Source organism: Misgurnus anguillicaudatus, chromosome 13 (assembly GCF_027580225.2).
Source record: "Misgurnus anguillicaudatus chromosome 13, ASM2758022v2, whole genome shotgun sequence".
Taxonomy (NCBI): Eukaryota; Metazoa; Chordata; class Actinopteri; order Cypriniformes; family Cobitidae; genus Misgurnus; species Misgurnus anguillicaudatus.
Genome location: NC_073349.2, coordinates 31,464,838 through 31,492,746, shown reverse-complemented (window position 1 = coordinate 31,492,746; position 27,909 = coordinate 31,464,838). Strand labels below are relative to the sequence as shown.

At 39.8% G+C, this 27,909-nt stretch overlaps 1 protein-coding gene across 4 annotated transcripts in view; it reads right to left on the bottom strand.

Moving 5' to 3' along the window:
- Nucleotides 1-27,909, bottom strand: part of syde2 (synapse defective 1, Rho GTPase, homolog 2 (C. elegans)) — a 36,949-nt gene that overhangs the window by 7,522 nt on the left and 1,518 nt on the right. Inside the window, exons 1-6 of one of the 4 annotated variants that reach the window (XM_073875607.1) lie at nt 24,802-26,456; nt 15,506-16,063; nt 6,882-7,987; nt 2,468-2,594; nt 1,388-1,569; nt 1,076-1,307 (exon numbers count right to left, since the gene is read on the bottom strand). In XM_073875607.1, the coding sequence (XP_073731708.1) occupies nt 1,076-1,307; nt 1,388-1,569; nt 2,468-2,594; nt 6,882-7,987; nt 15,506-16,063; nt 24,802-26,245 (3,649 nt within the window). In that variant the 5' untranslated portion in view covers nt 26,246-26,456. Of the gene's footprint in view, nt 1-1,075; nt 1,308-1,387; nt 1,570-2,467; nt 2,595-6,881; nt 7,988-15,505; nt 16,064-24,801; nt 26,457-27,909 lie in introns of those variants that run through there. The other 3 variants (XM_055187573.2, XM_073875608.1, XM_073875609.1) reach the window with 3 other exon arrangements.

The window sequence follows — 27,909 nt, the reverse complement described above, 5'->3', positions numbered from 1 at the left end:
TAAAAGTTAGCAAAACCCCTGATATACAATACACAAGCAAGATTTATCAAGTATAGAGGGGAATATGATGATAATGACATTCAGAGATGATTCATTGTTACATCTATGACTTAGATTTTAAAGAATGATGATGTATAGATCCTTTTCCTTTAAGAGGCCGTTTGCACAAAGTTGTGCTCAAGTATATTTTAAATCTAGACGTGCAACAAGCCCACTTAAATATAGACGTGTCTGAAACAAAACTAGTGTTACCAGTGAGTGGGACCGGTAGCAAAGCTAGACGCTGAATGCTATAAAAAACAGAAAAACGCGGGTGTCCTGTGTTTTCCATGCGGTTTAGATGTTAATGGACCCTAATGCAAGAATTCTTCCTATAAGTGGTCGGGACAAAAACAAGTCGGGCATAAAGAGATGGGGACATATCTCACCCCCAAATTACGCAAGTGGGACTGTTGTGAGTGTAGATAGCCTAGGGACAGCAACCTTCAACACCGGCCCATAGGCCAAAAAAAAACCCAGACCGGCCCACTGGGAATTCTCCCGATTAGCCAATTCAGGCCTGATACAATATGCAAAAACTATCATGGGCTACTTTATGGGACTTTTTTTTTGGTGAAAGATGCTGCAATAAAATTCCAACAACAATAAAAATGGCAACCAGCTGAACCAGCAAAAAAAAACTGCCTTTACAGACACACACAAAGCTGAGAGAAAGACAGGCGTCACACCACAGGACAAGTTTAGCTGAACCCTTCACGCCTGACAGGAGAGAGAGGCCTCTGGAAACAGATCGATTGTTCTGCGGGGTGAGACGGGCGGGCGGATCAGCCGGAGTTAAAGTTTAAGAGAGGAATGCGTGTAATTATAGATTGAGCTTTACTGTATGGGTAGAAGAAGTCACGCACACAGCAGAAAGATGGGCAGCCTTATTGTGAATGAGGCCCAAAAGTGATTATGAGATGAACCAGAGCCCGCTTTTTACAACAACACTTCACACACATAAATAAATGAATGAAGTGACCTGGTGATTTATTTGTCACGAGTGTCATCTTTAAAAGATTGAAGCTGTTCTCACCTGGCCACAGCTGAAGCAGGTAGTGCAGGACCTCGATGTGTTTTTTGAAGTGCAGAGCGCTGGCGAGCTCCTCTGAGTCGATGAAGACCCGGTTCCCGTGGCATGACGCGTCCTGTCTCTGACTGAGGAGAACCGGGCCGAAACACACGGCGAGGTTCTGACAGGTCATTTTATTAACGGCGTGATGCGAGGCCACACGCTTCAGATGGTCCATAAGCTTACGCAAGGTCATCTGACACACAAATACACAAACAGCAGTGAGCTACAACATCAATGATCTGGGACTAAAGATCCTTTAGAGCGTTCTGGTACCTTTTCAACTTCTGGCAGAATCTCCAGCAAGCTGACGGTGTGTTCGGAGTCCACCGGGTCATTCTCACATCCGTTGGGTCCCATCTGCAGTGGCCTTCTCGCCATCGACTCCAGAACCGACTCATACAACTGTTGACCGATTAGAGGAAGAGGAAGCTCACGAAGATAATCCTTCAACACACCTGCACAGAGAGAGAGAGAGAAGAGAGAGTTATGAAGTGAATTTTTTTTATATCTGTTATATAGAAAGTAAACAGCATCTCTTGTATGACTTCATGACTTAAATTTATATTTTATGACATTGTGTTAAACTGTAATATTTTCTCCATCGGATGCAAAAATATCTTGTGCACATGTGCAGAAAAAATGTCCATTGGGCTAGTTTTGATATGCAAATCTGGCAACCCTGTGCACTTGCGCAGATGTTTGGATCAGATTATATAGAATATACATGTAAACAAACATTTGACCTGCAATTGGATTAAATTTAGTCAGATTGACAAAATTTTGTGCATGTAAAGATAGCTATAGAATACAGTCTGACTAGTTTATATTTCTCTCTTTTCACAGTTGAGCTTCTCTAACTACAGGTCAGACAGCAGCTGCAGGCGGCCTGATTGGCTGGATGATGTCCAGATGCATCATGATGGGACTTTGACTAGAATGGTTAACAAATAAACACCACCTGTTCATATAAATAACACATCGGACATCAACCTCATAACACACACGCACACACGCACACACGCACACACGCACACACGCACACACGCACACACACACACACACACACACACACACACACACACACACACACACACACACACACCTGAAAACACACACACACATCTGAACACACATCTGAACACACACTAAACCTCTGTGTGAGATAACACACAGCTTCTGAAGAAGAATTTTAACACACAAATAAATACAAACGTTTTATGATGAGTTGAATTTTGTTATCAGTGCATTACAAAATATACATTTTATCAGTATGTGTGTGTTTACTGGGACCAAACCCAGAACCTTTTGTGCTGCTACTTCAATGCTTCACCATTGAACTACACAAACACTCACCTGTAATGACATTAATATCTGGATAGTTGTTTTCAGACAGATCGACAGCGTGACTGTCTCTCTCGAACGCTTCTCGAAGCTCCTTCTTCACAGCAGCCGAACCGCAGAGACGATACAGACCCACTACCTGTCAATCAAACACATAGAACCATCAGCGTCAATCAAACACATAGAACCATCAGCTGTGAATCAAGCACATAGACCCATCAGCTGTCAATCCAACACATGGAATGATCAGCTGTCAATAAAACACATAGAACCTTCAGCTGTCAATCAAACACAGAACCACCGGCTGACAATCAAACACATAGAACCACCGCTTGTCAATCTAACACATAGAACCATCAGCTGTCAATCAAACACATAGAATCATCAGCTGTCAATCAAACACATGAAACTATCAGCTGTCAATTAGTGCTGGACGATTTTGCCTAAAAATAAAATCTCCGATTTTATTTTTTTTAATTCGACTTCCGATTTTTTCCGATTCCCCCCCCCCCACTTATTAAGAAAAGCAATAAGTACAAACGGCAGACAACTTAAAGCAAATTTTGACAAATGTACAAGACAAGACAAATGTAACCCCCATTTTTTAGATGAATAATAAATAAATAAACACCCTCTTGGAATCAAAGTCCCAGCTGTGTTTTAAGTCACACTTTGTAGTCTAGAGACTAAAAGGAGACAAACATTAACCTTGAGAGTAGCACCATTTTCGAAAGCATTAAAAATACATTAAAATCTGAGTAAAACTAGACAGTGAATTTTTTCATTGTATCTAGCCCAAACAATGCAACAACATACAGGGATACATGGCATGAACATGCACTACATTTACTCTTAGCAGAATAAAATATTTCAAACCAAAAACAGAAAAAATACTCTGTCTTTAATTGCACTTTGCATAGAATTTTAAATAACAACATAAACTTTATGTCGGTTGTTGCTGAATAAAAGGACAGCTCCTCCAGTTCTCTGCTGATTTTCGCTCGTGTGATGTTGTACAGCTGGGGCAAGGCGACTTCACTGAAGTACTTGCGGCTGGGTAGCTCGTATCTGGGGTCTAAGGTTTTAATCAAATTAATAAACCCCGTATTCTCTACGGAATATATGGGTACCATGTCTTTGGCTATGTACAAAGCGACCGCTTCCGTGATTGTTCTCCACCGTGCCCCTTTCCTCTCATATGCGGTGCCTTTTGCAAAGGATTCCGCTACAGTTAGCTGTTTTTTAGCAGTTTGTCGGTCGCTGGGGTTTTGTTCGTCACGGAGAGACTGGCATTTTTCATATTCGGCTGGATGTCTCTGTTACAGGTGTTGGAATAGGTTTGTGGTGCTGCTGCCTTTGACTGCAATGGGCTTTAGGCAAATGTTGCAGCGCGGGGTCTCTTGCTCCACGTCTGTCGCAGCAAACCCATACCAGTTCCAAACAACAGATGATTTTATTCCTCTCTTTGGAACAAACTTCCCACTCTCGCCGGTAGCCATGTTGTCGCTTGCTGTTGCCGTTTCGTGTGTTTGTGCTATGATGATGATGTTGTCGCTTGCTGATGCTGTTTCACGTGTGCTATGATGTTGTTGATGTTGCTATAATAACGCTACGGAAGCCCTGGGCAGCCAAAAATGCGCCATTACAAAAAATCGAATTACTTATTTTTTAAATCGCCCACAACAAAAATTCGAATTAATTCATTAAATCGATTTTTCGCCCAGGCCTACTGTCAATCAAACACATATAACCATCAGCTGTCAATCGAACGCATATAACCATCAGCTGTCAATCAAACGCATTGAACCATCGGCTGTCAATCAAACACATAGAACCATCGGCCGTCAATCAAACACATAGAACCATCGGCCGTCAATCAAACACATAGAACCATCGGCCGTCAATTAAACACATAGAAGCATCAGCTGTCAATTTAACACATAGCACCATCGTCTGTCAATCAAACACATAGAATCATCAGCTTTCAATCAAACACATAGAACCATCAGCTGTCAATCAAACAGATAGAACCTTCAGCTGTCAATCAAACACATAGAACCTTCAGCTGTCAATTGAACACATAGACCCATCAGCTGTCAATCCAACACATGGAACGATCAGCTGTCAATCAAACACATAGAACCTTCAGCTGTCAATAAAACACATGAAAATATCAGCTGTCAATCAAACACATAGAACCACCGGCTGACAATCAAACACATAGAACCACCGCCTGTCAATCTAACACATAGAACCATCAGCTGTCAATCAAACACATAGAATCATCAGCTGTCAATCAAACACATGAAACTATCAGCTGTCAATCAAACACATATAACCATCAGCTGTCAATCGAACGCATATAACCATCAGATGTCAATCGAACGCATTGAACCATCGGCTGTCAATCAAACGCATAGAACCATCGGCTGTCAATCAAACACATAGAACCATCAGCCGTCAATCAAACACATAGAACCATCGGCCGTCAATCAAACACATAGAACCATCAGCCGTCAATCAAACACATAGAACCATCGGCCGTCAATCAAACACATAGAACCATCGGCTGTCAATCAAACACATAGAACCATCGGCTGTCAATCAAACAGATAGAATCATCGGCCGTCAATCAAACACATAGAATCATCAGCTGTCAATCAAACAGATAGAATCATCAGCTGTCAATCGAACACAAAGAATCATCGGCTGTCAATCAAACACATAGAATCATCGGCTGTCAATCAAACACATAGAACCTTCAGCTGTCAATTGAACACATAGACCCATCAGCTATCAATTGAACACATAGAACCTTCAGCTGTCAATCAAACACATAGAACCATCGCCGTCAATCAAACACATAGAACCATCGGCTGTCAATCAAACACATAGAACCATCAGCTGTCAATCAAACAAACACATTGAACTATCAGCTGTTAATCAAACACATAGACCCATCAGCTGTCAATCAAACATACAGATGGTTTCTTTGTATCCCATATTAAATGTATCTGCCTCTTTACTAATATCAGATCAGACTGATTTTGATCAGATCCTGCCTAAATGCAACACTTAATGTACAGGGGCCATATGAAACACTTTGTGTTGCATTTCAGTTTTACAGTTTTAATACAAATCTGTAAGCAGGGAATAGTGTGCAGTATTCTATTATAAAAAGATGAAGATTTATCAGCTCAAGGTCCAGTAAACGTCAGACATTTTGGTTCAGTGTGAAACAGTAGCTGATTTCAGAGCAGTGCGGTGTGCCAGAAACAAATATCTTCACCACGGCTGGGTTATAAAGAGCTGAAGTGTTTCCTGAATCCACTAAACGCTTCCTCTGTCCCTTCCTCTTTGGTTTCAGATTTAGCTCTCTGACTCTACTGTACACATGAGATTATATATAACTGTTAAAACCACACGCCAGCATTCAGCTCAAAGTCTATATATATATATCTCATATCTCATTTGGAGAAAAGCCAGATGTCTGGAGGTCATAAGCTAAATCATAGCACAACCACTCGTACACACTTGTTTGATAGCACTATAAATATAACAGAATGACATGAGGGCGAGTAAATAAAGACGAAATTCTTATTTTTAGGCTGAACTGTTACTTTAAATGCATGACAGGGAAGATGGACCCTCACAGAGCTATCAAACTAACACACAGCTAATCATTTACACACACACATATAGACACACGTGTGTAAACTCACACAGACACTCATGAACAGAGTCAGACAGACAAATAATTAAATATTGAATATATATAAAAACAGTATGCAGTGCGCAATAAATATTTTCATCTGTAGCACACTACACCCTGTTGTGATATGACCTCACTATTTTGCAGTTTGTGTAAACATTCAAAGATAAATCTGATCTGAGGACAGCAGACACACTCAGCACAATGAATGGACGAGAACGCCATTAAACTCTGTGTGACACTAAGAGAGATTGTGTGCCGTGCGTGTATAACAGGGATGAATGACTCGAACTTTGGCAACGCGCCTGGGTACACAAACCATGCAGAGGCCTTGCTAAGCTTGTTTGTGTGCGTCTGTATGTTCATGGAGAACAGTTGGTGAGCTCACTTGAACCCAAACAAATGACAGAAGTGTTTAATGTAAAGTGTGCGATTAAATAAGAGTAAAAATTTGTGGTGGGAAAACGATTAATCGCGATTAATCGAATACAAAATAAAAGTTTGTGTTTGCATAATATGTGTGTGTGCTATGTGTAATTATTATGTATATTATGTACATACTGTATATTATGCAAACACAAAGTTTTATTTTGTATGCAATTAATCGTGACTAATCACGATTAATCGTTTGCTCGCCATAAGTAAATATATTGCCTGCAACACAAAATCCAACAAAACATTCTCAGATTAAACCCCATGTAGCTCTTTTCTCACCTGACAGCCCCTCCTCTCGATCTCAGTGATGCATTTCTCAATAAGCAGTGGAACCATCAGGCCGGACGCTTCTCGTTCCACCACACGGCGAGCATCGACAGCAAACACCTGCGGCTCATGGTCACCGTTTGCACCAGTCAGAAAGTTCATCCTCTGCTCCATCAGACTCAACTTCACATAAATCATTCCCCGCGGCTCAAGACGGACCGCCAGCTGGTGCGTCTTGCTCACGCGGAACAGGGCGGGCAGAACCACGGTTCCATGGCAACACACCCGGTTCCGCCGTGGCGTCGACTCCCAACTAAAGACGACGAGTTTGAGGTGCTGAGCGTTCTCCAACTGGATGTTAAAGGTGTGGTCCATGTCGAGAAAGGCCGTACGGCAGGTCAGCAGTGCCGTCCGAGCTTTGTTGACGGAGTCCACCTGGATGGCGCAGTAGACGTCTCTGGAATCGACTCGCGGAGGCTTCAGGTCTTCTGCGCCGTAGAAGTGCAGACTCATCAGTCCCGAGATGTACGACAGACACTTGGGTTGCTCTGAGAAACTGTACGAACGGAAGGCATCGATGTCCAGATCAGTGCCAGGATGCTTTGGGTTTCCACCGTTACCGTTCGGATCCCTTTCCCGAGATTTACTATTCTTTCTGTTGGAGGGGCCGTGCTTGCCGGACTTAGCTACGAGTTCGGGCGAGTCTCCGTCGCTGAGGTATCCTCCTTTGCTGGCCGATTTGGGAACGCCGCCGCTGTTGCTTCTCCTCTTATCGCAGTTATGTTGTGAAGAAATGCTGCTGTCTAGATGGTACCGCCAAATCACGTTACCGTTGGCCAATGCAGTCGCAACACCCGCCGGCGACAACCGGGGCTGAGACGGCACAAGCTCCCCTCCGTTTGTCCTGGTTGTGGCCAACCTGGTCTCGTTACTAACAGGGTTTTTAACACTAAGTTTCCGGCTGAGATCCGGCAGTTTCTTCATCTTCATTGAGAGTTTTCGGACAGTTCGAGGTGACTTGATTTTATCAGGGAATGACCAGTTTATAGCGGTGCTCCTTTTAGCTGGGTTTGGACTGGAGGAAGGAGACGGCCCACCGGTGATCTGCTCTGATGGATCTGTTAGACCAAAGAGAGAAAGTGTAATTAGTTAAATGCCTCGCTCATGGTGAAAAAGTCTTAGGTGACCCTCAGATAATCTCAATAATGCTTGAAGATACTGATCTTCTGACAGCACCAACCATCTCAAGCACAACATCATCTGCTGACCGATGACTCTACTCATCTTATAAAAGTTGTTCGAAAGATAAGTGTGGGATAAGAAAAACAATCTATTAAATTATTAAAAGTGCTGGCCAGCAACATTTATTACCCATAATTCCTGCTCTCATTCCTTCTTTCCTGTGTGCTACTGTTCAGACCACAGAATTTCCCGTCTCTCTCACACACACAACTATAATAAGTACATATATCCAAAAAAGTCCCTTTCCAGCTTGCACATCAAAAACTTTGAACATCTGTGGAACATTCCGGATTGAAGTGATATTCCAGAATTCCAGAAGTCTTTTATTGGATGAGAGCGTTGTGGTTAAATCTCTCAATCAACAGAACTCAATGCTCCTCCTCTCTCCATTAACACATTCATATAATAAAACTTCAACACATACACAAATCATACATTCAATCCAATCTCTCTCTCTCTCTCTCTCTCTCTCTCTCTCTCTCTCTGATCACATGACATCTTTCTCTGCTTTGCCACAACAGCAGCTCTGTTGCTGTAGTTCAGGGCCCCTCAACACTCACCGTCTGATCTGGTACTCACCCTCCCAAATAAAACAAAGACACAATTCTGTTAAAGAGAGAGAGAGAGAGAGAGAGAGAGAGAGACCGAGACAGTTTGAAGACAAGAAACAGACACGCTAGTGTGAAGAAGAAAAAGCAACACAAGCCCAACAAACACAACATAATTTATGTAATAATAATCTAATAGACATTTCACACGACAAGTGGCTACAGCTTTTCTCGTGTAGTGGAAGTCTTTTGTGCATGTTTATCGTCAACAACGCCTGACGTAAAGAGCCGTGTCCGCAGAAAGGGGCGGGATTTTGAGTGCACAAGCAAGGTATGCGGACCGACTCCGCTTCACCTATGTAACCGCCCCCGTTTTGCCACTTTCTGCATGTCTCCTATTGAAAATAAACTAGACACTTGTGGTTGCCGTGTACCGTGTAAAACGCCCATAACACAGACAGTCAATCTGGTCATTCATCACCAGGGCCAGGCAGAATTAGCTTTTTGGGTAATTTGGGGGAAAATCAGTGTTTTCTGCAAAATTATTTTAAAAATGTTTTAAAAAGATTTCAGATAATGAGTTTGTAAATGAAGAGTTTGGTTCCAAAACGCAATAAATCCATTTTGACAAATTTTGGTAAAAACGTGTTTTCTATACCAATAAAGTGACAAGATGAAAACAACTATTTTCTGTTACAAACTTTCACATAGCATCTTAAGGTTATAAAAACATAAAAAATTCAAATCCATAAGTTGATTTTCAAAGATTTATTATAAAAACGGATTATTATTTCCACAAAATGCAATAAATCCATGACAAGTTTTTATTCAAAATGCTATAAATCTATTGAATCAATAGCCTATATAAATGTGCATTCATCTTTGCCATGTTATATTCATTTAGTTGACTAGTTGTACACACTAATTAAAAATATAAACATTAATGTCATTAATCAAAACACTTACTTTGTCATATTAAGATCACTGTCATTGCGTTATACTTGACGTCGTCGCTTAACGTCTTTCACAGCGATCAGCTGTAAAATGTTTTTGGTCCTGCTCGATTTTCGTTGACTTTGAGTAAAATTATGTAAAGTTTTTCATAAGATCCTCTGGGGTCAATGTGTTAGCATGAGAAGCTTGATGCTGTCGGGAGAACAAGCGATCGTCTCCCGAGTGCCTCTCAGGGAAATTATTAGATGTTGATGGCTTACGTTTCTTTCCCGTCACAGAAAAACATCACAGGTTTATCAATGCTATTAAAGTATTATTTTGTTTTGTTTGTTGATCACGAAGTACAAAGTAGATGAGGAAAACTAGGACTCCATGTACTCAGCGTGCCGCCATTGTTTGTTTACATTGCGTGAATGGTGCGCTGTATGATTTATTGCGTTCTGTAAAAAAGGAGGAGTGGCGTTTATCGCATTTTGGGAAAAAAGGGAGAAAAGATGACAGAATAACACGGCGGATATTGGATTTTGCATAAAATTAAGAATTTACTTTTAACTACTGACCTGATATAATACGGATTTTGGCAGTAACTCATTTTTTTTCAAAAATGGCGTTTATCGCGTTTTGGAACCAAACTCTTCAAATATTACACATTAAATTTAAAATATGAAAAGTTTGGTTCCAAAACGCGATAAACGGCATTTTAAAAAATAGTTACCACCAAAATCTGAATTGTATCAGGTCAGTATTAAAAAGTAAATTCTTAATTTGACGCAAAATCCGATATACGCCGTATTATTCTGTCATCTTTTCTCCCTTTCTTCCAAACTGTGATAAAAAACCACTTCTCCTTCTCTGCAGAATGCAATAAATCCACTTAACCAATCACAGCGCACCAATCCACGCATTGTAAACAACAATGGCGGCGCTTTGATAAACACACAGAATCCTAGTTTTCCTCATCTACTTTGTACTTCATGATCAACAAACAAACAAAAACAAAATCATACTTTTGATGGCATTGATAAACCTGTGATGGTTTTCTGTGGCGGGAAAGAAACGAAAGCTATCAACATCTCAACAATAATTTACGCGAGAGGCACTCGGGAGACGGTCGCTTGTTTTCCCGACAGCATCAAGCTTCTCATGCTAACACTTTGACATTATTTTACTCAAATTCAACAAAAATCGAGCAGGACCAAAACATTTTACAGCTGAACGCTAAGCAACGACGTCAAGTATAACCGCAGCAGTGACAGTGTTATTAACTCTTTCACCGCCAGCATTTTTTAAAAAAGTTGCCAGCCAGCGCCAGCGTTTTTCATGATTTTCACCAAAGTTTAATGCCTTCCAGAAAATGTTCTTCTTCAGATATATGAACATACAATATACCAAATGAAAGAACAGACCCTCTGCTTTCAAACAAAAAAAACCGTTTCATCCTACCTTGAGTAGTTCTTTTGTAATCAGCTTTTGAATATGGGTAGGTTTCTGCAAAAACACCACATTTTGAGCAAAAAGCAGAGATAATTCCATTTTTGTGACGGACTTTTGATAGAGTTCCCATTCAGAGCGATCTTTAAAACAGACACGGACATGCAGCAGCTTGTCAGAGGGCAATACTTCCGGGTTGTATAAGTTGCGGAAGTGCGCCACCTGGTGGATAAAAGCGGTATTGCGGAAAGACGGAATATCTCGTCATTGGCGGGGAAGCGTTTTCTCTTAATTGACGAGATATCTCGTCAATGGCGGGGAAAGAGTTAATATGACAAAGTAAGTGTTTTGATTAATGCCATTAATGTTTATTTTTTAATCAGTGTATAGCACTAGTCAACTAAATGAAAATAACATGTCAAAGATGAATGCACATTTATATATTGATTCAATAGATTTATTGCATTTTGCAGAAAAAAATTATATGTTTTTATAATTAATGGATTTATTGTGTTTTGATACCAAACTCTTCATATTCACTTTTATTTGAGCTTTACAATACAATACACCAAACCAAACCAAACCAAATGTCTAAAAAGCCTGTCTTCATATATTCTTATGATGAATTTAGTCTATCCAGAGATCTTTCCTTAATTTTAACAATATAATGTAAATATAACTTAATGGTCACGTTCTTCCTGATACCATTTTTTAAACCCTAGTAAGTGTGTAATGTTGCTATAATAGCATAAGTAATACCTGTAAAATGATAAAGCTCAAAGTTCACTGCCAAGCGATATATTTTCTTCAATAGAATTCCTCTTTAAAAGCCTACAACGAACGGCCGGTTTGGACTACAGCCCTCTATTTCCTGCTTTATGGACGTCAGTAAAACAGTTCGTTGACTAAACTCCGCCCACAGGAATATGTCAGTCACCAGCTTTGGCTCAAACGGCTCTGCTAAGCTAAGCTGCTATCGAATCACAGCACACTAAACAAACTACACAATCAGAACTCGATACGTATTTCTGAAGGAGGGACTTCACCTAACAAGGAAGACATCAGACTGTTTTGAGGACAGTGAAAACAGCGCTATACAGATAAGTAAATTGTGTGGAAAAATACCGCGTTTTTTTACACGTGAAACATGAACACATGTTATATTGCCTACTATAAACACAATCAAAGCTTCAAAATCACATACAGAATGTGACCTTTAAAATGAACCTATAAAGGCCATTTATCTTGCAGAGAGATTTAATATGACGACGTGTTTTCTGTCATGTCATGTAGTCAACAGAGACAAATAAGGTCTCCTGAAGTCCTCCTTGGTCAGTTTTATTTCAGACAATGTTAGACTACTACTAACCACAGACGGGATATTTCCGGTGTAAGTATACGTGTCAGTGATGGGAACTAAAATCCACTTTATTTTATGAAGATATCCAGTTTTCTGTGGATATCTGTACGCCTCCCATCACAATTATAGTGCGATACAAGTCATTATGAAGTGTTAACTTGCACAATAATACACTTCATCTGCAAGTGTAATCTGACATCATGGATCATGTTTGTGTGTTTGTTTGTTCAGTGATCTAATCTTTCTCTAAATGATTCAGGAGTTTGATTCAGACTCCAGGACGGTGCTATGTTACAAACACACCACACACGCACACAGAGACATATGCACACAGTCAGGCACGCACACATACACAGACGCACACACACACATACATGCACACACACACACATATATACACACACAAGGTCAGGGGTCGGGGTTGGACACTTGCAATGTCACACCCTCAGATCTGGTAACCTGTCACCTTTGGGATTATGGGTAATATTACTCTCTTTATGTCATCAGTAATGTAAGACCCTGTGGGACCCTCGGCCTTCTCACTCTGTCTCTCTCTCTCTTACATTTGATGTGTGCTGGTGACGCCCATGTGGGCGAGAGCTAAAGTCAACAGTGTGTGAGGAAAGTTCCGGAATAGAACACACCGCACCATTGAGAGCTGAACCTTAAACACACACGCACATACACACACATACATACATCTCACACACATGGATGGATGCGCTTACTTGAAGCTTTAAAAATGGTGCACTCTCCAATGCCATTATAAAGCTGTAAAGATATTATCTAATTTAACTTTTTGACTGAAAGAAGAAATTCATCTACCTAAAATTACTTAACTTAACAAAAATAAGTATTAAATGGGATAATTTTTTATTTTTGGGTGAACTATTCCTTTAATGTGCATTTAACATTAGCTGCCCTGCTGAAAAAAAACAATAAAACCATTACAGAAAATTCTAATGGTTTTATTGGGCATTTTATTTGTTCTTATGGAATATGGCACAAAACACACTACAGTGTAGTGGTTTTAATGATAAAAGCTAATGATTCCTATTGGTATTTTAATGGAAACCATTAGATTTTTCTGTAATGGTTTTATTGTTTTTTTCAGCAGGGTGGTTAATGTTAACCAATTTAGCAACATCAGCTAATGCTGAAAGGGTGCTTTAGTATATAGCGATTTTAGTCTCATTAATTATTCATGCATAAGACACGATACACACATTCGTAGTTAGTTTCACAAGCATAAAACCTAATTCACATTCAGAAAGCATATATATACATTCACAAACAGAAAATCTAATAAAATATCGGCATATCAGTGGGCAAGTCTAAGGGGTTGTGCACACCAAAACTTTTTAACTTTTTTCAGCTGCGAGCCCTTTGGTAGCTGTGATACTTGAGCTGTGAGCCGTTGGTTGCTGTGATACTTGTCCCGCCCTTCCTCCACTGTGATTGGATGGGCATTAACGAACTGAGCTTTTCACCCAAAGTTGAATCTCTTTCAACTCTCGACGTTCAGGGGTTGTGCACACCAAAACTTTTAAACGCGGCTAAAAACGCCTGCAGGACGCCGAATGCCAGCTGTTCTTTAGCTGAGCACCAGCTTTCTTTAGCTGAGTGCTTTGGTAGCTGATACTTCAGCTGTGGTTGCTGTGGTAATGTCCCGCCCCTCCTCCACTGTGATTGGACGGTTGTGTGAGGACTGACATTGACGAGCGGAGCTTTTTACCCAAAGTTGAATATTTTTCAACTCTCGGCGTTCAGCGGAAGAAAACCGCTAGCTGCTGGCTAGTTTGAAAAATGCCAAGCTTCCATTGGAAACAATTGAAAACATGCACCGGCTGCGGGCGTAAAAGCTTTGGTGTGCAAGCCCCCTCAGAGCTGAGCGCAGAAAAACCGCTGAGCGCTGCCTTTCTGCGCAGAAAAAAATGCTAGCTGCTGGCTTATTTGAAAAAACACAGCGCTTACATTGGAAACAATTGAAAACATGCGCCGGCCGCGGGCGTAAACGCTTTGGTGTGCATGCCCCCTTAAACAACCTATAAGGTTTGTTCAAGAAGTTGCAAGATTTGTTCATAAATGACTGAAAAATGTCTCAAAAGGGCTGGAAAGTCACTAAATATAGATACAAAACCCCTAAATTGTCATCACTGAAAGAAGCACATGTGAACCAGACGTAAGGTTTCATTTCTGTTCTAATTAAGCCAAACTGCGTAAATAGGGCGCAGATCAGTCTTCCTTGAGTCATGTGCTTATGATTGGTTGAATGATAAGCTTTAATCTCATTGGCCAAAGAGTACGACTACTGATGCAGGAGGGGGAGCCCTGCCAAAAGAGTCTCAATACACACACACACACACACATATCCGAGGTGATCCACACGTGATTGACGATTTACAAATTCACATTTCATAATAAACTTGTACATTTTAACTTTCAACATTTTTGTGCATAGTTGTACGTCTGTAAAATGTATTTTATGAGAATATAATTGTATATTACATGTGTGAATTGTTTTTTGTGTATGTATATATATATATATACACTTTTGTGTAATGTGAATTATGTTTTATGCTTGTGAAACTGGCTACAAATGTGTATATCATGTCTTACGCATGAATAATTAATGAGACTAAAATTGCTCCATATCTTATATAAAATCTTACATTTAATATTGTATATAATCAAATATTTATATTGAGCTCCAAATCAAACATTTTTTCTTATTCCGCTCCTCTGCGAGGTTGTTCAGGTTTGGTTATTCCTCCAGGGGAGAATTTTAGAGATGTCTCCTCCACAGCTGTCAGACCGCTGAGCATTTAACTCACTATTTGCTGAGTACTTTACTCAGTTACAGAATGCAAACAGATTACAGCGTGAAAGAGACGTGCAGCTGTCAGACGCCCGTCTGATGACAGGCGCTTATTAAAACGACAGGTACGACAACATCATCAAACATCCCGTCTGAGAGCTGCAGACTCCAAAACACACACGACCAGCCGTGAGGTGAGAGATACAGTGACAGATAGCTTTGAGAGAGACAGACAGAGATGGTGAGATAACAAAAGCATTAACAGGGAGAGACAGACGCGTACCTGTCGCCCTGACGGTGAGGTTCTCCTCCTGTGTTTTGCACGCAAACATCTGCTTGTGCAGCTGAGAGCTTTCGCTGGAATGCAAAACACTCGTATGAGGCGTCTCTCTGCACCCCGTCTCGCCACCGACGCTCTCGTCTGCCGCCCGTCTGCCGGCTGCTCCCGTTTGGGTCACCCTGACATTGGGAAGGCGGTGTGGAAGGTCAGCTTCTTCATCCTCAGGAATAGGGTTGTACCAAATCTCCCCTTCATCATCTGCGTCGCTCTCCTCGGCCGGATCCGGGCGACGTGGCTGCTGGGTGGAGATCTGACCGGGTTTGTCGTTGGGCCGCTGCGGTGCTTCTAAAAACGGGTGAGATGCGGATAAAGGGTGCGTTTGGGTCTGCGCGTGGTCGTCCTCTGCAGCAGGCGGTGTTGTAAAATCATCAGGGTGCAGAACGGGCCAAGCCGAGCTCTGCTGCAGCCAGTTACGTTTCTTTGAAACCGTGATGTGGGGCTGACGTGTGCAGGGATCACGGTGAGATACGCCAGACGTCCCAGCCGTGCAGTCCATCGGTGCTGCAAAAAGAAAACCACTGTCATAAAATGAACATAGAAACAAAACACAACACAAGTGAAATCCTCAAAACTAATCTCTCTCATATGATTCACCAAATAACAAATGTTACTACTAAAGAACAATTCAAGGGGTCGGACATCTTTTATCATGAAACCACAGGAAATGAAAAATATGTAAGTCGATACTTTCAAGGTTTAACACAGAGAAATCTGCAAAAACATAACGTGTGTACAACCAGACGTGTGCAAACACACACAATATGAAAGCACACATCTAAGTCTGTGAAGATTTATATGAGATTTTAAAGGTGCCAACCAATGCATTAAAATATCTGATATCTACATAAAAAGGTTTATGGCTTTATTAAGTGCAAAAGTTAACCAGAAACATTTTACATGGCCATTTACAACCCTAGGATTTGTCTTTAGAATGAAATGGTCTATAATTACTTTATTGGAAAGGATCATGAATAATAATGTTGAGCTCTGCTCTGATTGGCTGTTTCTCCTTCAGTAGCTCTGTGTGTGTGTAAGCGGGTCTTGTGTTTGGGTCTGTGTCGGATTTTGAGTGGTGATCAATTGTTTGGAGATTGTTAATGGACGTTTCTGAGTGATAAGTTTGTGGTTTTTTTATGGACCTGCAAAACGTAACTGTAACGTCAATAGAAAAACTTCAGGCTAAATGCTAGCATATAGCATTAACTAGCATATAGCGCTAACTCAGCAGTCACAACTGTGTTTTTATCATTGTAACAACATTGTACTTAATTTAATGTTGTGGGTGTACATCACGACTGTAACGTCACAGTTGGTGTTATGTTGAGATTGGTCTGTTTTTGTTTTCCAACGCTCTTTCGAGGTTTACATAAGAAGGAAGAAACAATCGTGTTTGAGGCTCACAATACGTCATTACCATGTACACAACTTTTATTATTCATCTATGCCTATAAATACAGTTTTACATTCAACCGCCCCTTTAAAATAAAACTTGAAAATAAAACTTGTTTGTGTGTGCAGGACTCGTCTTCACTGTCTCATGAAACAATCCCACAATGCATTGCTACTGTGCAATTATGCCAGGAACAGAAACGCTGGCGTGTCCACATACTACTTGGACTGTCCAGGGTGTGTGTGTGTGTGTGTGTGTGTGTGTGTGTGTGTGTGTGTGTGTGTGTGTGTGTGTGTGTGTGTGTGTTTTGCTTGTAAGAGTTCAAAACAGAAAATAAAACTCAAAACATTTAATTACTGTCGTCAATGTGCCAGAGTGGAGGCTGCTTTCTCCCCACAAGAATTCTGGGATATGGGAATGTACGACAATCTAAGAACAATGAACACCTACACAACCAACTAACTATCATGTGAATGAATAACACACAAATAAATGATTGTTGTTGATCTTTTACAAAAAGTATTTTAAGAGTAAACCACATTTGGATTATTAAAGATTTGGGGGTGAGTAAATAAGGCCTGTTTATTTATTATTTGATAAACGAATCATTTAAAGGGGACATTTCACAAGACGTTTGTTAAGATGACAAATAAATCTTTGGCGTCTCCAGAGAGCATATGTGAGGTTTTAGCACAAAATATCCCACAGATCATTTATTATAACATATTAAGATTGCCACTTAGTTGTGAACAAAATGTGCCGTTTTTGGGTGTGTCCTTTAAAATGCAAATGAGCTGATGCAAACACTGATCAGCATAATATGGTGGTTTGTTGAAATTAAAACTCAATTATGCTGTCAATTATTTTCTCTCTCTCTGCATTAAATGGCAGTGCTGTGGTTGGATAGTGCCGATTAAGGGGTGGTTTCATTATAATAAGATCTACTTCTGACATCACAAGGGGAGCCAAATTTATATGAGCTATTTTTTCACGTGCTTGTAGAGAATGGTTTACCAAAACTAAGTTACTGGGTTGATCTTTTTCACATTTTCTAGTTTGAAAGAAGCACTGGGGACCCAAAAATAGCACTTAAACATGGAAAAAGTCAGATTTTCATGATATGTCCCCTTTAATATATAAATGAAAGTGTTCAGATGTGTAAAATGAAGTTGCTGATGTGGTTTGGGATGCAATCGACCTCAGTTCTGCAGACAGATGAAGTCTTGCTGTGACATGCTGTAATACCGCAGTAAAAGTTTTGATATGCATTATATGATATCATCATCTGATGACACTGCTGAACCTCAATGCTTGTACTCATAAATACACATTATTACTGACTCAAATCTCTCCTCGTGTTCTTACGTCTAAAGCACTGAGCAAAAACAAAATCATGTGATGTTGGACTTATGTAAGATGGATTTCAACGGTTTGGCTAAGCTCTTTAGCGACTCTTTCCTGCTCGACTGATCCTCAACTAAAGACACATGAAGACCTAAAGCCTAAGAAAGGGAAAACAAGGTGTTGAAAATGCGGGTCAGCATCTTCTCTGAGTATTTGTTCATACAGGTCTTGAGTTAAGCGTCACTCACTCATACAGTATTGATCCAAGTACTGGTAAAGAGTAACCGCTGTAACCATGAGCTGTATTTGAAGTTCACACTGTTCTGCTGACCACAAGACTTTATGGCAAACACAACACAAAAACTCCAGCTATTCAAGCCTGAAACCCACAACACAAATGCAGTCACAAAGTCATGAATGAACAATCTCATCACACACATGCCACTACACACAACCACTTTAATTCCCAGACTGTCATTTGAAGTGTTTAAACAGATTCTTACTGCCAAGATAAACACTTCCAGAGCATAACCATGCTTTTATTTATCAAAAATAAATTGCAAAACCACAAGTTCATTAAAGGGGTCATAAGATGCGAGATTTTCATTTGACTGTTTAAAGCTGTTTGTGCATAAAAAAGATCTGTTAAGTCGCAAAGATTAAAGTCTCAAACCCAAAGAGATATTCTTTCTAAAAGTGACGGCTCATCCACGGCTTCTTTAAACACCTCATTCAAACACGCCCCCACATAACTACGTCACTGTGTTTGAAAATTTGCATAACACCACCCAAATGTATACGCAAAAAAATAAGGCTTAACTTTTATTCTTACTGAAGTATTGTTTCCGCTGCCGCCATGTCGTGTAAATGCTGTGTTTTGGGAGTTGATATTCCAAATATGGTATGGGGCATAATATTTCTGTCACATGCTTGAATTATTCGGCCAATCCCAACGCACTTGATAGCTGGCCAATCAGAGCACACTGTGCCTTTCAGAATGATGAGCTTTGGTAAAACCAGCACGCTTCGGAAAAACAGGGCATAGAGGAGCAACAATAGTGTACGGTATGTGGAAAATAATGTGTTTTTTTTACTCAAACTGCGTAAATGCATTGCATTATTAATGTGCTTTTTAGCAACATCATACAACCACTTTAACATATAACCACAAAGGATTAACTATCAACATCTGTTCAGAATTCAGTAACTTCAACTGATTATTTCACTGCATGGAAATCAGCCAATCAGAACAGAGATCGTTTACATACAGACATCCCACAGACCTTATACAAAAATAAACCATGGTTTTACTACAGTTAAAAAAAAACATGGTTACTGTATAGTTAAACCATGGTTACAATACAATAGTAAAAATAGTAATCAATACAAATCGAAACATGGTTACTACACTTTAACACTTTACCTGGCACAGCCCTTTTGAAAAGGTGATGTCCACTTTTAAATTAATTGGCATTTTTTGGTCTAGAAGCCTAATCTTGGTCTTGTTTTAAAGAAGAAAATTTAACTGGTTTTACCAAAGTATTTGGAGGTGAAAATATTAAATAAGAAAAAATGGTTATAGCAGTTTATATTTATTGTACTAAATAAAAATAATGCAATATAGTATTATTTTAGGGATGCGATGATTACCAGTTTCACGATTAACCACGATAAAATGTCCTGACGTTAAAAATGTAATTACCGTGATTTTGAAAACTCACCACATGCAACATAGTTTTTTGCACAAGAAGGCATTTAAGGGATAATGTATTGTATTCATTCATGGTAAACTTATTAGACAGATTTATTTTTTACCACAGAAATCATTTCAAGGACATGAAATATTAAATTGTGATTTTGAAAAATAAAACTTGTTCAAATGTTTTCAGTGTGTGGATCAGTTCTTTTTGAACATTTCCATCTCATAAAAAACATGATAATATTGATAACCGGGATAACTTTGGTCATTATAATCATGGCATGAAATTTTCATCCCATCCCTAATTTTATACATGCAATTTCAGGTTTGTGTTGGTTTGCTGCATTCTCTTGTCACAAATGAATAAATTACAGTCACTGCATTATTATTACTGCTAAAAGGTTTTGAAATATAAAAACTACATTCTTAGACCTTTCCAACGATATATAGTTTGTCGTGATAGATTAACATTACATTAAAATATTAAAGTAAACAATGGAACAGCACCAAGGGGTGAACCACAAAAAAACATGGTTAATTTTCTTAAGGGACTGGTTTATAATAAAAGCCCAAACACACTCATGGATGTGAATATAAATGTTTCTATCTATGCAAGTTTCTGAAACAGATCAATTAAAACATTTAATATAAACTGTCAACTTCACCTACTACTGTTATTACATAAAGACTTTACAAAATAAATATGAGCCATTTAACCAAGCAATGAAGTTCACTTAAGGTTGTGAAGACACAAAACACTTGAAACTGTCTGAAGATCTCTGAACACGCGTGAGTTGTGAAGCTTGTGACAGTTGTTGTGTTTGTCTGATTGAGTTTGTGGAGCACTCAGATGTAATTTGTGGTCTGGTTTGAGTAAAGTTTGTCGCTGGAGGGGTTTGAGTTATAGTGTGCACGTGTGTGCTGAGGTTATCGAGTTAAAAGCTCACCGTGCCTTTTAAAGGGTCTTTCATAAAGACGAACATGTTCACACACGCTGTGAATTCCAACACCCCCCCCCCCCCACACACACACACACATAGCTTTACTATCTGCCCCTGAATATTTACACACACAATCTCACGCACGCACGTGTAAACTTGAGCCGGAGACACAAACAAGTGTGAACTTTAGACACTTCTGAATATGGAGCAATGCATCAATTTTAAAAGTCGTAGCTTAAGGGAGTCGTAATTTCTATTGAAACAATTACACTTTCACAAGGCGCGCTGTCTGCAAGCGGGAAAAACCATTTAGTGGGTCATGAGAAAATTGGGCTACTTCCAAGAAAACTTGATGTACTGTACAAAAAAATGCTGTAGTTATGCAGCTGTTTGCCAATAAATTACTGTAGATTTAAAATGATGTTATTGCCAACAGTTTCTTTAAAGTGAAATGACTATTAAACATTATCTTTATCATTAAAGAATAAAACTATAAAATAACAGCCTCATGCAAAGCATTCTGGGAACCAGAAATCCTTAACAACCTTTTCCCCTTCAGATTTCTTTCCCAGAATGCTTTGCATCAGGCTGTTATTTCATTGTTTTATTCTGTAAAGCTAAAGACTTGTTTATTTTTAATAGTCATTTAACTTTGTACAAACTGTTGCTAGTAAATAACATGTAAATCTACAGTAAGTTACTGGTAAACAGCTGCCATTAATACGGTCAGTTCCACAGACAGTTTAAAATAGTCTGATTAAAATGCTTAACACATCACAAAAAATGACTACTTTGCAGACTTCTTTCATCTCTGTAAGTGTGTTAATCGCCTCGAAAACTATTTGTTCCCTTAGGTCACATTAAAAAAAAGGAGACTTGAAGGTCATTGTATCAAATAACAAAACATCAACGAGGATAGCGTGAGACGTCTTTTCAAACAAAACATTTGTGCTTTCGCTTGCTTTAAATTAAAACAAACTTAAATGTGTGCGTGGTAGTGCAATTACATTGAGTCCATTTAAAGTGTCTAAATACTTAGTGAGATTGTATTATGGGATTTTAAAAGGAGAAATGTCCCTGAGGGTGTCAGAGTAACACCCGTCCTCCTCTCTTGTTCTTCTGTGATGACTATTGTGACACCTGAACGCTCTTTTATATCCTGACTGCACACATTCCAGCAGGCACATACTGACATTCTATCTCTTCATGATGTCATCATCTCATGTGACCAATCAGCTTACTGTATTACAATGAGACAGTATACACGGTTAACTCACTGTTTGTCAGTATATCATTGGAATAACTTAAAAGCATATATGCATGAAAGAATTTCATATATCCGGGTCATATTTTACGATATATTTTTAACAATTGTGACAATCAATCACATTTTACCGCACAATTCACATAATTTAAAGGTGCAGTGTGTAATTTTTAGACTAATCTTTTGACAGCAATGCAATATAATTTTGATGTTTTCAGTGGTGTATAAAGACCTTAGAAAATTAACTGTATTGCTTTTAATACCTTATAATAATTATTTTTTTATCTACATACACCCCGGGTCCCCTTACATGGAAGCTGCCATTTTGTGCCATCATGTTTCTACGGTAGCCCGAAATGGACAAACGACTCTACAGAGAGCGTTTGTCACTATCTGTTGTCTCAGACGATGACATGTTTGTCCTGTGACGGCTACCGTAGCTTTTTATGTCCTCCGTAAGAGATGGGGTGCAATTCACAATCTCACCGCTAGATTAAAATCTACACACTGCCCCTTTAAAAATTTTAAAAGTGTATGTTATGCAAATCAAAGGCAGTCCAACAAATGCCACCATTATATGGAAAAAGCCATAATGGGGCGTACACACCAAACGCGAATTCAACTTGATGTGTATGACGCAAATTGGGCTAAAGCTAAACATGCACAATTCGCCTCAAATGCGTTTTCGCGCAAATTGAAAATATTCTAGAGCGAGGAACACAATGCTTTGCATTTGGTATGCAGCACAAGACGTATATACTCTAATAAGTATACATAATATATACTTAATTTTTTCACATTACAATAATGAACGTTAAATTTTATGTTTTGACGTTTAAAATATATGCTTAATTGAATATTATTGAAAATAAATTGAAATGATAGTCCAAAAAATAAACTTAACTGTCTTTAGGCAAAATAAAATAATGTTTTAAGTTTTATTTAATCTGTTTTGTTGTTTTTTCTTTTAAATAGTATTATTAGCAAAATATAACCCTGAGTCTGACATTTTTTAGTGACATTCACTTCTATATTCTTAAACACTTATATTCTTTAAAATGTAACAACACAAATAAAAAAAATCAGCATTTTTGTCAAATCAACATATATTTTTGTGTTACTTTAACTTTACAAACAAAGTTAATGCTGCTAAACTAAGTTTAGATTTAAATATCTATTCCTTAAATATCTTGGATTAAAATAACCCAGGGATAACAGGACAGACAAATCCCACTTTAACGAACGTGTAATGTCGGGTTATTTTCTAATCCCTGCCTGCATTCAAGCCCTCAGGAACACTAAGCAAACAAGTGCAACGACGACCTCGGCATTCCAAATATTCCCTCCTCGGGGCTCTGCGTTTCCAGGGGACGGGAATTCACTCGCGGGTATTTCACTGCAGGAAAACAAACACCGCCGGCTCACCAGCAGACAGCTTTATTCTGTGTAAAATTAAGAATGATGTCGTCGAGGGGACATAAGCACACCAGCACACACACTGAAGTAAAATATGTCCGAGTAAATTAGTAAAACAACAATATAATCACACTCCAATCATGCTGAAATGTGTTAACAACATCAATGTCACAATAATCTGATATAAAGTACACATACTGAATGTACTAAATTACTTTAAAGCATCAAAACATGCATTCCCAACATTCCAGTTCAGCCTGAAGACTTCCCTTAAATCTGACCATACGGCTAAAGAGAGCACAGTTTGAACCCTTGCACAACCAAATATCAACCTGTGTGGTAATCACACATAAACTTTTGTGTTAATAAATAACAGAAATGTGAACATGTTGTATCCGGTGTATAGAAAACAAACCAATCTGTAAACATGCATGTGTGGATACAGTACATACACATCCAAGTTTCCAACTCCATAGGATGTTTTCATGTCCGCAAATTGAAGTGACCCCAATATTGTAATATTTAGCCCCCGTAATGCGAGTTTTAGCAGATAAACAATGACAAAACGCACCAGGAATGTGATTGTTACTAGAGCACTCCACTTAAAATAGCTTTTAATTAGAAATTGGGCAGGTTTTGCTGTGAAAACCTGGCAACCCTGAGTACAGCATACAACTGCATTGCCAACTTATGTTATCACATCCTGTGAAGATTTGTCATAAATGTAAAATAAGATATAAGACTTTTAGCTGTGGAATTCAAATGATTTATATGGATACGTGATGAATGCACGGTAAGATCTCAACTCTTCCTGATGGTTTCATGGCACAAGATGGCTGTCAACCACAAACCCCTGAACTCAATCCTGACAGTGGACAAACTACAGAGACGAGACGGTTAGCACATCATATCAGCAGCTGTGACAAAACCCCACCACCAACACACCAAACATGACCTGAATGATGCCGTGAGTGTGTTAATGTGTGCAGGCCACCGGCACACGCTACCAAACATGTTATTATATGAAATGATATTAGTGATGAGAAGAGAAGAAAAAACCCTCCACCGGTTAAAAGACACCCAGAAATGAGACACAGGAGCTTTGTGCGGTCCGTCATGAGGAGGCTGAGGTTCGATGTTGAAAATATGACATCCATCCTTCACCCCTCACGCAGGTGTTCATACCTGAAAGCTGCTGACCTCCCGATGCTGTGTTTTTGATCACTTGCGGTCCGTTGGCATGGGCGCTGGTTTTAGGCCTCGCCTGGCCGCTGTTGGCTCTCAGCGAGGAACCCGCAATCCTCTCCTTCATCTCTGATGACAGCATGCGACCTTTCTGCATCCACTCCTGCATCTTGTTGACCGTGACGCCGGGATGTTTGGCCACAACGCTGGCGTCACATGATTGATGGGCGGCTGGCACCGGAAAGATGGGCACCACCAACTCTTTACTCACATTATGAGTGGTACCCAAAAGAGCATCAACGCCCATCGACTCCTCACATTGAAGTGTGGAGTCTCCTCCTGCCAGCTGACTTAAGTCCTCATTGTTTGGGGAGGAATACCTCACCCCACTGTCACTCAGGGACCTCTGAAGGATCACCCTCGCTGTGGAAATATCCTGCAGGCTTCTTCTCTCCACAGACCCTTTACAGCCCGTAAACAGAACCAAATCAGACCCGAAAACCTGCTGACCGCCACGTTCCTCTGACAAACAAGCATCGCTCTCTGTATGCTTGGCAGTGGACCTTGAACTAACGCTTTCGTGAGACTCACTAGAACTACTGACCTGGTCCACGTACCCGTTATCTTCAACCTGACCTTCGAATCGGATATCATGCATGGTGTTTATCAACAAATAATAGGCCTCTTTCAGCTGCGTCTTCAGTCGGTCGGTTTCATTGGGTCCTAAGTCTAAAGTCTGGACTGATACCGGTTCCGTCTCTACATCATTTCTCTCCTGGTTTTGGGTATAAAAAGGCAAAATTTGGTTATCGTAATAATCATCATCCTCGCTGTCCACAGAATGATGTCGTGGAGCGCCCGAGGACAAGTTTATGTCCAGCTCAGTGGGGAAAAAAGTGGGACTCTGTAACGCAGGCATCCTGAAATCTCCATAATACTCCAGCGAACTCTCTATCACCTGAATCAAATCATAATTTTCATCGATATAATCAAAGACGCGCGAGGTTCCGTTGGGTTGGTGTCTCATGACGCGCGGTTCGGCCTTGTGATCGAGCAACGCAACATTTGTTTCTCCACACTTCAGATCTGGACCATCTGTTACTTTCAAAGCTTTCGCGCGTACGTGCTCGCAGCTCCCAAACCCGATCGAGTCTCCGCGGACGCGCTGCGTGTGGACGCGATCCATCTCCGCGCTTTGATCTGAGACCCCCGCGGGACCCCCGGGCGCCGAGCACCCGCTCCCGTGCGCGGCCGAGCCGCAACCAACGGCGACGACCGGATCCGCCGCCCGGATCCCGTTAACACGGCTCTCCTTACCTCTCATATAATCACTCTCTGTCTGCTGGTGAGAAACTTTGTCTTTACCTTCTCTCGGCCGGTCTTTTCCTTTGGGTTTCTTGCCCCTGAGTTTGGCTAGTATTGTCCTCCGCAGAGGATCCGCCATCGGTACCGATCCGCCAGCTTTAGATCCGTTCAGCGGCGCTCCGGAGCGGAAAGAACCGGGTGCGAAGCGTTCGACGCGCCGCGATCGGAACGCGACCCATGATCCACTGAGATCAACTAAAGCTCTCTCTCTCTCTCTCTCTCTTTCTGTATGTATGTGTGTGTGTGTCTCTCTCTCCCTGCACCTCCTCCTCCTCCTGCTCCTCTGGTGAAATAGTTCAGATAGTTTCTGGTGGGGGTTAAAGGTTTAGAGGCGGAGCTCAAACAAACTCTACACGCGCTTCCATTTCACAACACACACACACAACACGTTACATTCGTATTTGATCTGTATTAATTATAATAAAATAATAATCATTTTATGCTATAGATTTGAACTCTACAATTTATCTTAAAGTATTTCAACCTCAACAAGTGTTTCTATCATACACTACTAGGCTATATTCAGTGAATGGGTTATTTATAGGCACGCACACGTACAGTAAAAATACTACAGGCTAAATTTTAGGCTTTATAACAAATTAATTTATTCATTACATTAACAAATTTACATGGTTTCAACGGGGCTGAAAGTTTCCAGGATTTTTCTGGAAAATTTTGGAAATATTCCAAATAGGAAACTTAACTGGAATTTATGGGAATTATTTGGAAATTTGTGGAAATGTATATAATAGGCCTACCAAGGAGGATTAGGGCCAAGCTCAAATAAAAAAATAAAACTATCTCGAGATTAAAGTCATTAGGAGATTTTAGTAATTTTTCGAGAAAGAAGTCAAAATAAATAAATTTTCGAAAAGAAGTTGTTAAATTTCGAGAATAAAGTCGTTAAATTTTGAGAATAAAATCGTTAAATTTCGAGTATGAAGTCAATATAACAATAAAGTCAATATAACCGTAAAGTCGTAAGCAATAAGGTACGAGAGGCTGTGCTCCGCTTCGCGTCGTGCCTAACAACGCCCTTCAGCCGTTACTTATTCACGATACAGCACTTGCCTCGAGTACCTTATTGCTTTTATAAAACGGTTACCACACAATATTAAAGTAAAAAAAATATTAGTGCAACTTAAATGAAGTTAACTCAATAAAAGCATTCCTGCCGCTAGAAAAAATAGTCCCTGACTGCGAACAACAACATGAAAGCTCAAATCAAAACAACAAACTGTTCTCAGTCTCATTATATGTTTATGTGTTGCTAAGGGTGTTGCTAAGGGCGCAGTGATATTAAATAGAACCGTTGGGTGAAGCGGTCATAGCAGTGTTTTATCGTGAATAAAGCACACCTATTGACCAATCAGAATCAAGGATTGGAACTAACCGTTTTATAACTTGCAGTATACACTATAACATATTTAAACATAAAAAAATTTTTGTCATAAGCAGACATGCATGCAAGGTAACACAAATTTTAAAGAATCCTGTTATTTGCGCTCATCAATAAAAATCTTTCAGAAATCATTCTTATATTAAACTTCCCGGAATTCCACATCATAAGTGTTAAAAAAGTGAATGTCAAAAAGTCCAAATGACCTCAGTTGATATTTTTAAATACATGAATACAAATGTAAATGACTCCTGAAGCTGTAATTTGAATTTTTTTTCTATTTTTAACTAAATCAGATATTAAGCAAGTAGCCTATATAAAAGGAATACGTGTTGAAAATGGTC